This window comes from Ornithorhynchus anatinus, chromosome 9 (genome assembly GCF_004115215.2).
Source record: "Ornithorhynchus anatinus isolate Pmale09 chromosome 9, mOrnAna1.pri.v4, whole genome shotgun sequence".
NCBI classification, from domain to species: Eukaryota; Metazoa; Chordata; class Mammalia; order Monotremata; family Ornithorhynchidae; genus Ornithorhynchus; species Ornithorhynchus anatinus.
Genome location: NC_041736.1, coordinates 6,806,753 through 6,819,944, shown reverse-complemented (window position 1 = coordinate 6,819,944; position 13,192 = coordinate 6,806,753). Strand labels below are relative to the sequence as shown.

The 13,192-nt window shown below is 48.4% G+C and overlaps 1 protein-coding gene across 7 annotated transcripts in view; it reads right to left on the bottom strand.

Moving 5' to 3' along the window:
• Positions 1 to 13,192, bottom strand: part of FMNL2 (formin like 2) — a 216,364-nt gene that overhangs the window by 87,796 nt on the left and 115,376 nt on the right. For all 7 annotated transcript variants that reach the window (XM_029071852.2, XM_029071848.2, XM_029071849.2 and 4 more), the window contains exon 2: positions 667 to 750. In XM_029071852.2, coding sequence (XP_028927685.1) covers positions 667 to 750 — 84 coding nt within the window. The remainder of the gene's footprint in view (positions 1 to 666; positions 751 to 13,192) is intronic.

Below are 13,192 nucleotides of genomic sequence, written 5' to 3'. Positions count from 1 at the left end.
CCGGGATTAGAACACACGACCTCTGACTCCCAAGCCCATGCTCTTTCCACTAAGCCATGCTGCTTCTCAAATATAATGTAATAATAATAATAATAATGTTGGTATTTGTTAAGCGCTTACTATGTGCAGAGCACTGTTCTAAGAGCTGGGGTAGACACAGGGGAATCAGGTTGTCCCACGTGGGGCTCACAGTCTTAATCCCCATTTTACAGATGAAGGAACTGAGGCCCAGAGAAGTTAAGTGACTTGCCCACAGTCACACAGCTGACAAGTGGCAGAGCTGGGATTTGAACCCATGACCTCTGACTCCCAAGCCCGTGCTCTTTCCACTGAGCCACGCTGCTTCTCAATGTTATTTCTTAAGCACTTACTATGTGCCAAGCACTGCTCTAAGCGCTGGGATAGATACAAGGTGATCAGGTTGTCCCACATAGGGTTCAGAGTCTTCAACCCCCTTTACAGATGAGGTCACTGAGGCACAGAGAAGTGAAGTGACTTGCCCAGAGTCACACAGCAGACAAGCAGCCGAGCCATGACCTCTGACTCACAAACCCAGGCTCTTTCCACTGAGCCACGCTGCTTAGTAAGTACCTGAATACCACAGAGCAACGACGACGACCGCAAAAAACATGTTTTTTTGCAAAAGGCCCCTGAGTTCATCTCTACCTGGTCACAGATGAGTTCCCATTTCTTCTCGTTGTCGTACTGGCGTAGCAATCTGGCTTTGTCAGGGGGCAGGTTCATCGCATTCTGGAAAGAAAACAGAACACGCACGTCAGATCCCACAACAGCCTGGGCAGACCAAGACACCATGAATGTAGGTGACAGTCAGGGCGCAGAATCGACTCACAGAGCACCATACTTGCTCCGGTATCGATCAATCGATCGATGGCATTTATTAAGCACTTGTTGTGGCCAGAGCGCCGCGCCAGGTGCTTGGGAGAGTTCGGCACTACAGAACCGGTGGACGCATTCCCTGCCCATAACGAGCTTTCAGTCTAGAAGGGAAGGCGGACAGTATCAATTTGAATTTCTAAATGCGTCAACCAACTCTATTGTACGGTAGTCTCCCAAGCGCTTAGTACAGTACTCTGCACACGGTAAGCGCTCAGTAAATACAAATGAATGATTGAATAATTTATAATATATAATTTAAAGATATGTACATAGGTGTTGCAGGATTGGGGGTGGGGCAAATATCAAACGTTCAAGGCCATACGCGTGGAAGAGTACGAAAAGATTAGGAGACACGATCCCTGACCTCAAGGAGTTTCAAATCTGGCAGGGGGAGAGAGACACTAGTGTGTAGTACAGATAGGCTGAAGTAAGAGGAGTATATCAATCGAGCAATCAGTGGTAATCATCGAGCACTTCCCACGTGCAGACCATTGTACTAAGCACAGTACTAACCTCTGCACATAGTAGGCGTTCAATAAATGGGACCGAATGAATGAAAAAGCGCTTGGACGAGTCAATTCCACAGAATTAACATCCACATTCCCTGCCCATAATGAGCTTGCTGCCTAGAGGATATATGTGTACATAATAATAATGTTGGTATTTGTTAAGCGCTTACTATGTGCCGAGCACTGTTCTAAGCGCTGGGGTAGACACAGGGGAATCAGATTGTCCCACGTGGGGCTCACAGTCTTAATCCCCATTTTACAGACGAGGTAACTGAGGCACCGAGAAGTCAAGTGACTTGCCCAAAGTCACACAGCTGACAAGCGGCCGAGCTGGGATAAGTGCTAGGAGCTATTTCATCATTCCCTGGAATTTCTGGAGCTGAGCTAGCCCCCAAAAACCAATCTGAGGCCTCCGCTGCCATGCATCCTAGAAGTCACTGAAATATCTAGTTGGGTCCCAAAGAGTCAACCCCCATAACTTCCATTCCAGAAAGCCTGAACCTCCAGGAAAATAGGGGCACGCTAACTCCTCTGAACATTCAAGCCCTCCCCTTCCACAATTACCCGGCCCCAAGTCAAAACAATTACACTGTCCCCTTATCACCATCAAGAAAAATAGTTCCCTCGCCTTAGAAGAGACCGGCATCACGCTGGGTTGCTTCAGGGTGAGGTCCACGATGAGGAATTGTCCGCGAATTAGGGTGTGGACATCCTGAGGTGACCTTTACAAACCACCCAGAAGCACCCCCTAGTCGAAGTATTGCGTTCGGTGGAGTCTGTCATCACCAGTGACTTTACGTCCAATCAGAGAAGCGACCCGCGAAGCAGCGAGGCCTAGTGGATAGCGCCCGGGCCTGGGAGTCAGAAGTCCTGGCTCCGCCACTGGCTTGCTGTGTGACCTTGCGCAAGTCACTTAACTTCTCCGGGCCTCAATTACCTTATCTGTTAAATGGGGATTAAGACTGTGAGCCCCATGGGGGACGTGGACTGTGTCCAACCTGATTAGCTTGTATTTACTCCAGCGCTTAGTACAGTGCCTGCTCTTGAATAGCATAAAAACTTGAAACGTGATCCTTAAGTGTCGTACTCGTTTCCCATCCACAAATGACTGATCATTCAGAAAGTCCCAAAAGAGTATATTCCTCTACTTTCTGGATTACTCAAGATCAGCCGTACCAAACAAAAAGAGAGGGGGGGGGGGGTGTTTGTGTGTTTGTGTGTGTGTTACTCAACACCTGAGGCATTCTTGCCAACATTACATCTTGCGAATTGCATTTTATGGCTATATCAACACCGATCCCCCGCATTCACCCAAGTCTTTCCAAAAGAGGCAAAAAGAATGATCTCTTGATCATTCAGGACCCGGGTTTTCAATTATCTATGGTAGGCTGTGAGCCCCACGTGGGACCTAATTATCTTCTATCTACCCAGGTGCTTGGTACAGGGCTTGGCACAGAATAAGCACTTAAATACCATTATTATTGTTATAGCCGGTGGCCCCCGGGGGGGGAGGGGAGGAGGCGCAGCGGTACCCAACTTCCAAGATCCTCCCTCATCCTGCTCCTACCCCCGACCGGTCCGGGACGTCACAGAGGTCCCCCGCCAACTCTCCGAAGCTCCCCTCGGGGGCTAGGAATTGTCTCTATTGCTATAGTGTACCTTCCAAGCACTTAGTACAGTGCTCTGCACACAGTAAGCTCTCAATCGATACGACTGAATGAATGACTTTTCTTCCCTTGACGTACCACATCCAGTTCACTGCCAATCGGTCCCTCACAACCCCAAAACGTCAGCAGAACCTCACGGCACGTTAGATAAACGGCCGTAAGTGGACCAGGTATCCAAGCGCCCATTTATGTATAACCGCCTCGCCGTTTATAAACCCCAAATTAAAACTGTAGGTATTAAGTCACCGGATTCTCCAACAGAAGCTCTTCTGTTACCCTGCCACCTGTTTTAGGTAAGGGGAAAGATAAGGATACTTAATAGTAATTGGGCCTGCAGAGACAAAGAAAAGCATGTTCCAAGATCAACTCTTAAGATAACCCTTTATTAAAGGAGCGACCTACTTTCGTGGAGATAGGCAGTCATGAGGTTAACGTTAATTACCCAGTGGCCAATTTACCATTGAGGGTAACATCATGAAAGAGAGCCGATGACTATTCTTGAAGACAGGAGAAAATGACTCCTCTGAGAGGCAGCATTTCGTCCCCCAGGTGAATCAGCTGACCATTCTACCTACGACTTCAGAGGTCAGGTGGGTTGGTTGTATTTTGCTCTCTCTTTTCTGGATTCCAAACTCCTTGAGGGTGAGGACTGTGCCTATTGACTACAATGTAGCCGCTTATCACTGTCATTAGTAGTATTATTATATTTGTTAAGGGCTTACTAGGTGTCAAGCACTGGTCTAAGTGCTTGGACTCGACTCTATCCACTACAGCACGGCGTGGTGGATAGAGCCCAGGCCTGGGAGTCATGAGGTCATGGGTTCTGATCCCAGTTCCGCCACTTGTCTGCTGGGTGATCTTGGGCAAGTCACTTCACTTCTCTGTGCCTCGGTGACCTCACCTATAAAATGGGGATCGAGACTCTGAGCCCCACGTGGGACACGGACTGTGTCCAATCCGATTTGCTTACAGTCACCTCAACGCTTAGTACAGTGCCTGGCAAAAAGTGCTTAACAGATACTACAATTATTACCGTTATTACTTTCCCAAGTGCTCAGTACACTGTTTTGCGCACAAAAAGCACTCAATGAGTACCTATTATTGACTGACTGCTATACCGAGACTTCTTTGCTCCTGACTCACCTCCTTATTAACACCGCTTTGAGTCACACCACACAGGTGGCTCGTATCACCAGGCTAATCATGTCATACCACCTGCTCCCTTATTAGAAGAACCGATAGCCTGGCAGGGTTATCGACTATTGAGTAAGTCGCCCCCATGAAGCTGTCTTATTGGGTGGGAGGGGTGGATGGGGCTAGCGACTAGTAAATGCTTCTTCCGTCTCCTGACCTAGAAGCCTCCCGTCACGTCTCATCCTTGGATTAGTTCCGAGCATCCCCATGATCTGATGTCCCTTAGGGCCCACTGGATCCCACTCTGCTTGTAAACGCAAACCAAGCCCCCCTCGCAACATGAGACTCTGGCAACCTGTCACATAAGAATAATAATGGATGATCACGGTACTTAGACACTTACTATGTGCCTAGCACTGTTTTAAGTGCAGGGGTAGATACAAAGTAATCAGGTTGAATACAGTTCCTGTTCCACATGGGGCTCACAGTCTTCATCCCCACTTTACAGATGAGATAAAAGGCCTAGAGAAGTGAAGTGACTTGCCCTAGGTCCCAGGCAGACATGTGGCAGCATGAGGATTAGAACCCACGTCCTCTGACTCCCAGGCCCGTGCTCTTTCCACTAGACCATGCTGCTTCCCTTCAGAAAGGAGGCAAATAGCCATTTGCCTTGTTCCATTGAACGCACTGTGTTTTCCACTCACCACAGTGCGTTCATGGAACAAGGCAAATGGCCACACTTTAGAGGCAGGGACAAACACACCAGGACATGTAAATTGTTTCCAATCTCTGAATTGGTTAACTTTTCCACATCCTTCTCTTGGAGGCAAAAATCCGCCAAGAATAGTCCAAGCAGAAACCTTCAAGGCCAATCCCGAGTTCATTACGGCTGGGTTTTCCTCATCCCTACGGGGCTGTTCGCTTGGCTTCTATACTTTCCTTGAACTTGCTGTTTCCGGATGCACAGCAGAGAAGCAGCGTGACCTAGAGGATAGAGCGTGGGCCTGGGAGTCGGAAGGACCTTGGTTCTAATCCCAGCTCGGCCAATTGCTTGCTGGGTGACCTTGGGCAAGTCATTTAACTTCTCTGCGCCTCAGCTTCCTCACCTGTAAAATGGGGGATACCTGTTCTCCCTCCAACTTGAACTGGGAGCCCCATGCGGGACCGCGACCGCATCCCACTTAAATAACTAGTACCTTCCCCAGCCCTTAGAACAGTGCTTGCCCCACTGTTGACAGTTGGGCTGACATTAAACCGGCCCGGGATCCAAACGATTGTTTTTTCGGTTGCCCGCCACGCAGGTGAATCCCAACCTGTAATGGAAACTTCACTGCTTCCCACTCTTCTCCACGAATCGGTCCGTCTGTCACCAAGGTTATATGTTTAAATCGTTATCATCACTTTATTAATATTCTTCGTCCCCTAAACACTTGGAATTCACCATTTCCCCTCCACCTGTAACACTCAGAGACGTATCTTTAAACTCCGTTGCTTCCCACCTTCCTACTAAAATTGATTTTAGTGTCTGTCATCCCGTTAAACTGTAAGCTCAAGGGCAGAGATTCTGTGTACTACTGTTCTCTCCCAAAGGCCTACCCCAGGGCTCCGCACGGTGTAAGCGCTCGATAAATCCTACCGATGGATCGATTGGTTTGGGCAAATTACTCTTTCAATTAGGGGCCTGGAGATTTCAATTTCTCTACCCGTTATAGGCAGGACACTCATATGTTGACTCTGCGCGCAAAGGGCCGGGCCGGCATTCTCTTTCCTGGCCACGGCCGACACTTGGCTAACCTGAGACCACCCTGGCTTACAATTCCTGATGTCGCCAGGGTGAACCTGCCAACCGGCTAAAAACATTAATGATATCTGTTAAACGCTAAGTGCCAGGCACTGTACTGAGCACTGAGGTAATAACACCAAAGTAACTGCGGTATTTGTTAAGCGCCTACACTGATGATGATGATATTAATCGTAGTTTTTGTTAAGCGCTAGGTTTGTGCCAGGCACTGTACTAAGTGCTGGGGTGGAGAAGTGGTGTGGCTTAGTGGATAGAGCACGGGCCTAGGAGTCGGAAGGTCATGGGTTCTGATCCGGTTCTTCCAGGTGTCTGCTGTGTGACCTTGGGCAAGTCACTTCACCTCTCTGGGCCTCAGTTAGCTCATCTGCAAAATGGGGATTGAGACTGTGAGCCCTCTGTGGAACAGGGACTGTGTCCCATCTGACTACCTTAGAACAGTGCTTGGCACATAGTAAGCACTTACCAAGTACCATCATCATCATTATTATTATAATACAAGCAAATTGGGTTGGACACAGTCCCTGTCTCACAAAGGGCTCACAATCTCAACCCCCATTTTACAGATGGAGGTAACTGAGGCACAGAGAAGTGAAGTGACTTGTCCAAGCCAACACAGCTGACAAAGGGTGGAGTCGGGATTAGAACCCAGGTCCTTCTGACTGCGAGGCCCATGCTCTATCCACTCGGCCATGCTGCTCCTCCACAGATGATCAGGTAGACACAGGATAATCACGTTAAGATTATCGGACGTCCCCGGTTTCTCAGTGACGCTCCGGTGACCCTGGGCACTCCTCTGCTAAGCGAAAGAGGCACCAGGTCGGCCCCTTCCGACTGGAAGCCGCTCGGGCCCGCCGGGACAGACGGCAGAGTTGCCACCCCTCCGCGGATTCCCGCAGTTCGGCTCCCCGCCGCGCTGGAGTACCGGATTCGCTGGCCCGGAGCACTGGAGTAGCGACACGCCGAAGTCTGCCGGCATCACACTGAAGTGTTTACGGGCCATCTGGACGTGACGGATTCTAGCTCATTTTTACACACGATCTGTGAAATTACAGATGGGTCGGCCAACTTGGCAGACTGTATCATCCCGGGTATCTTCGGATTGGCCCGTGACCAGGCCCGATTTGGCAGCGTCTGGCCGGGGGGAAATGATTCCTCCGGTCTGGACTCTGGGGACCGCCCAATGCCTGGAGGATGAAGGAACGGGACACGGGGGAGGAGGCGTGCAGGGTTCTAATCCTGCCTCCGCCACTTGTCTACTGTGTGGCCTTGGGCAATTCACTTCTCTGTGCTTCTGTTCTCTCATCTGTAAAATGGGGATTGAGACAGAGAGAAACTCTGTCCAATCTAATTTGCTTGTATCCACCCCAGTGCTTAGCATAGTGCCTAGCACACGGTAAGTGCTTAACAAATACTATGATTATTATAATTATTATTATTAATCTGGCAGATTTGCAGACTGCGGGGAAGTCGGAATCAATGAATCGGTGCTATTTATTGAGCACTTACTCTAATAATAATAATTATGGTATTTGTTAAGCACTTACTACGTGCAAAGCACTGTTCTAAGGACTGGGGTAGATACAGGGTAATCAGGCTGTCTACATGAGGCTCACAGTCTTAATCCTCATTTTACAGAAGAGGTAACTGAGGCACGGAGAAGGTAAGTGACTTGCCCAAAGCCACACAGCCGATAAGTGGCAGAGCCAGGATCAGAACCCATGACCTCTGACTCCCGAGCCCGGGCTGTTTCCATTAAGCCATGCTGCTTCTCTAGACTGTAAGCACACTGTGGGCAGGGAATATGTCAGTTATTTGTCACGCTGAACTCCCCCAACGGCTTACTACAGTGCTCTGTACAGTAAGCACTCAATAAATAGGATTGATCGAATGACCGCAGAGCACTGTATTACGTGCCTGGGAGAGTATCAATCATTCAGTGGTTTTTATGGAGCACTAACTGTGTGCAGAGCACTGGATTAAGCACTTGGGAGAGTACGACAAAACAGAGTTGGGAGACATGTTCTCCGCCCACACGGACCTTGCAGTCCGGAGAAGGAAGTGTGGATGTGGAACTTGTGGTACATGATTAATTCTGGGGAGACTTGCCCTGGGCAGATAAGGAACAAAAATCAAAGCTTCCAGCTGAACTGTCTCTTCGAAACATCCTAAAGCATCATGGCCTAGTGGATAGAGCACGGGCCAGGGAGCCAGAAGGGCCTGGGTTCTAATCCCGTCTCCGCCACCTGTCTCCCGTGTCTCCTTGGACAAGTCACTTGACTTCTCGGAGCCTCGGTTACCTTGTCTGTCAAAGGGGGATTAAAACTCCGAGGCCCATGTGGGACGTGGACCATATCCAACCTGAGTTATTTATACCTGCCCCAGCATTTAGTGCAGTGCCTGGCACATAGAAAGGACTTAAATATCATGAGAAGTAACATAAACAACAAAAAACATACCTGTCTTGTGCAGACATATCCGCAGAGTATCACCAAAATTACGTCAGAGAGATGAGACAGTGCCTGTACCCGGGACCTAATTTCCACTAGGCCTGTTTCCTAAATTATGCATTTTCTCGGCTGATTTTAGTCTTCTTTAACTGCATTTGAGTCTCTAGAACCTGAATACATCAGGCCAGATGGACGGTCCCCAAGTCGAATAATTAGAGTGATTGGATCTGCCATTACCAAGCAATCAACTAATGAACGGCACCTGCCAACTTCCTACTCCTCCCTCTTCACAAAGACCACTCTGGGCTTCCATTCAGCTCTCCGGGGTCATTAGGGTCGACTCCCCCGTTTCCCTCATCAACGCGGGGCCGTAATAATCACGTTCCCTGTTACGCACTTACTGTGTGCCAAGCAATCAGTCAATCCGTCAGTGGTATCTACTGAACGTTTACTATGTGCAGGGGACCGTTTCCACGTTTCCTCTCCTTACAGCCCACAATTCCCATCTCTCCCTGACTCACCCAAGCGCTCAGAACGGTGCTCCACATACAGTAAGCGCTCAATAAATACGCAGGACTGTCTGACTCCCGATCGTGCCCGGTGAAAGAACTGACCTTCTGCTGGATTTAATAACAAAATATATATCTTACGTTGCCGGAGTTTCCGTATCAAGTTGGACACCTAAATATAAAGTACCGTCTCTAATGAAAGACGGCCCGGACTAGCGATGAGCCGAAAGAGCTCCAACGCCCCTCAGCTTCCTCATTTGTAAAATTGGGACACAACATCTGATCTCCCTTCTTCTTGTACTGTGAGCCCTGTGTGGGCCAAGAACTCTGATTTTCTTATCGAGTGCTTAATGTGTGCAGAGCGCTGTATTAAGCGCTAGGGAGAGTACAATGCTTAGTACAGTGCCTGACACATAGTAAGCGCTCAATGAATACCGTTACTGTTATTACTATTACAGAATAACAATAAACAGACATTCCCCGATCTGATTAAATCGCATCTACCCCGCTGCGTAGCCCAGTGTTTGGTAGAGAGTAAGTGCTTTACAAATACAACAATTTGGACCGTTAGCTCACTGACTCAGAAAGCACATAATTTCCCACTCTACTGTCCTCCAACTTTCATAATCATCCATGCTGATTTCTAACTGCCTAATCCTCTAGGTACAGTTCCTGTCTCCCCGACCCTAGATACACAATGATAAAAGCCAGAAAGTCGATTTAATTACCAAAGCAAATGGGAAACTAGGAAAGAGTGCTCGGAGATATACCAATGATTACATTTCCAAAGTTAAAAATAAAACATGTGGTGCATTAAGAGCCGTGTTATGAAATGAAATTCTATTCAAGCCAAACAAAAACAATCCTAGCCGGACCACAGGAGATCTTCATCAAAACACATGTTTTCCCCGAGAAGTAGAGTGGCCTAGTGGAAAGGGCGTGGGCCTGGGAGTCAGAGGGCCTGGGTTCTAATCCCGGCTCTGACACCTACCTGCTGTGTGACCTGGGGCAAGTCACAATTTCCCAGGGCCTCAGTTTCCTCAAATACCTGTTCCCCTCCTATTAAGACTGTGAGTCCCATATGGGACAGGTATTGCGCCCAACCTGATTAACCTGGATCTACCCCAACACTTAGAAGAGTGCTTGACACATAGAAAGCACATAAAGGTCAAATCAATAACAATAATAATATTAATAACAACGGTCCTCTTTAAGGCCACAAAGCCCCTGTCTACGTAGCCAGAAACAGAGAGTATGCTACAATTATCAACACAAAAGAGAAAATCAAGCTTTCCGTCTTCTCTACTTAACCCTGGTCCCTGAGGAATTCTGGAACAGAAGCTTCCTCTCACTGAGTCCCAGTTTCCCCTATCAGGCATCCAAGCCTGCTTTCTGTTCAAGATGGTTTTACAGCATTACTTATTATATTATTGTTATTATTGTATGTGTTACGCCCCACCCTCAACTCCAGAGAACTTATGTATGAACGTTTCAATTATATATTATAAATTCCTTCTGCATTTTAATGTCGGTCTCCCCCTCTAGACTCTAAGTTCGTTGTGGGCAAGAAACCGCTAATTCTGTTGTAGCGTACACTCTCAAGTGCTTAGTACAGTGCTCTGCACACAGTAAGCGGTCAATAAATGTCACTGAGTGATTGGTTGATCAAACTCCTATTCCGTGGCAAGCAATGTATTAAGCGCTGGGGTTGGTGCAGAAAAATCAGGTGGGACACATTCCTTGTTCCACATGGGGCTCACAATCTAAACTGGGAGAAAAGGGACTGAATAATCATTTCACAGATGAGGGAACTGAGGCCTAGAGGAGTTAAGTAACTTGCTCAAGGTCACGCGCAGACGAGAGGCAGAGCTGGGATTAGAATTTATGCCTCCTGACTCCCACACCAGTGTCCCTTCCACTAGGGCAGGCTGCTTTTTATCTTCCATTCCTTCAATGGCGCTCTCTGTTTTGATGAGTTGTTGGTTTTAAAAAGCTTCCTCCAACACCAAAAAAAAATCTGCTTCCTGCCGGAGGGATGAGAGAAATGTCGGCCTTAATTCAGACGACGTGAAACGTAATTTCACAGTTCAACAGAAGGCTCTTGTTAGCAGTCGGCCTAACTGCTGCACGAGCTTTATTGACAGTCCCCAAAATGCTGCTCACCCAAGTTCCCAGGTAAGAGCCCTCATTTTTCCTGTTGTTTTGGGCACCGCATTTCGTTTCTACATCCCCAGTGTGCGACGCATTTACTTTTGGTAATATGGATCGAGATCCTCGGGGAATGGTGATAATGTGACTTGAACCACTTGCGTTTTATGTTTCCAGGTTGCCGCAGTCTGTTCACAAACCGTTCCCCGGCCCGCAGTGGAGAAGCGGATTTTGATTCTGGGGGATACAGTCCCTCAGACTGCAGAAGTCACCAAAGCACAACAGGAAACAACCACAGCAAAGAACAAAAAACGAGTTCTCTTCCAAGGGGAAGATGGACAGACACACACATACACACACCCCCCCGCATATATTTCAGTCAACCGATTTCCAGAAAGCAGGACTGGGGGGTGTTCGCCTCTCAGTTCCAAATACTGACTTCGGCTGCCTACTGGAGGAGGGGGGAGAAAAAGGTTCTTTATCCCACATCCAATCTCTGCATTTCTCAGCTGGGTGAACCCAGAGAGGGGGCCTGAGGGACCGAGACTCAGCTGGCTGATCTCTCAGTCCACCCACTCAGTGTGTTCTGGACGTAAACATGTCCACCCTCCACCAAGCGGTGTGATATCCTTCTCCGAGGAAACTCGAATCATCTGGAGACCTGCCCAAACACTAATGATAATGATGGCATCTGTTAAGCGCTTACTATGTGCCAAGCACTGTTCTAAGCACTGGGGGGAAACAAGGTGATCAGGTTGTCCCACGAGCAGCTCACAGTCTTCATCCCCATTTTCCAGATGAGGTGACTGAGGCACAGAGAAGTCAAGTGACTTGCCCACAGTCACACAGCTGACAAGTGGCGGAGCCTGGATTAGAACCCATGACCTTTAACTCCCAAGCCCGGGCCCTTTCCAGTGAGCCACGTTGCTTCTCTAAATACAAGCCAGGCCACCTTTCACCTCGGCAGTTCAACATTCTGCACTCTTCCTTCTCCTCTACCCACTCCCCAGAACCCGAGTCAACAGGCTTGCCTCGTTATATGTTCAACTGCTATCCCCACTGACAGTGAGATGACCCAGGGCCTATTACTCTTCCAGAAAGAAGGACGGAGTGTGCGGCTTGTCCAACTGAGATGGAAACATCTCCGATAGACGGTCGATGTCCGTGCATATGAGCCACAATTTGGCATTAGGCTAAAGATCCCTGGCAGCGGGAAGGAGAAGCCGCGTCACCTAGTGGATCGAGCACGGGCCTGGGAGTCCGGAGGATGTGGGTTTTAATCCCAGCTCCGCCACTTGTCTGCTGGGTGACCTTGGACGAGTCATTTCACTTCTCTGCGCCTTAGTTACCTCATCTGTAAAATGGGGATTAAGACTGTGAGCCCCACGTGGGACAGGGACTACGTCCAACCTGATTTGTTTGCATTTGCCCGGTGTTTAGTACAGTATCTGGCATATGGTAAGCATTTAAATACCATTTGAAAAAATAAAGGACAAGGGCCTTTACAAGAGTTTCTCAATGAGTGATTTACTTACTCAATAGTAATAATTGTGGAATTCGTTAAGGGCTTACTTTGCGCCGAGCACTGTACTGAGCACTAAGTCGATACAAGATGATAAGGTCCAACACAGAACCTGTCCCACATGGGCTTCACAGTCACAGTAAGAGGGAGAATAGGTAATGAATACCCATTTTACAGGTGAGGGAAATGAGGCACAAAGAAGTAAAGTGACTTGGACAAGCTCACAGAGCAGGCAAGTGGCAGAGCCGGGATTAGATCCCAGATCCTCTGACTCCCTGGGGCCACTTTCTTTTATGGTATTTGTTAAGCGCTTACTACACGCCAGGTACTGTACTAAGTGCTGGGGTAGATACAAGATAATCGGGTGGGAGACAGTCCATGTCCCAAATGAGACTCAGAGTCTTAATCACCATTTTACAGATGAGGTAATTGAGGCAGAAAGAAGTGAAGTGCCCAAGGCCATACAGCAGACACGTGGCGGAGTCGGGATTAGAACCCAGGTCCTTCTGGCTCCCAGGCCCACGCTCGATCAACTAGGCCACGCTGCTTCCACTAGGC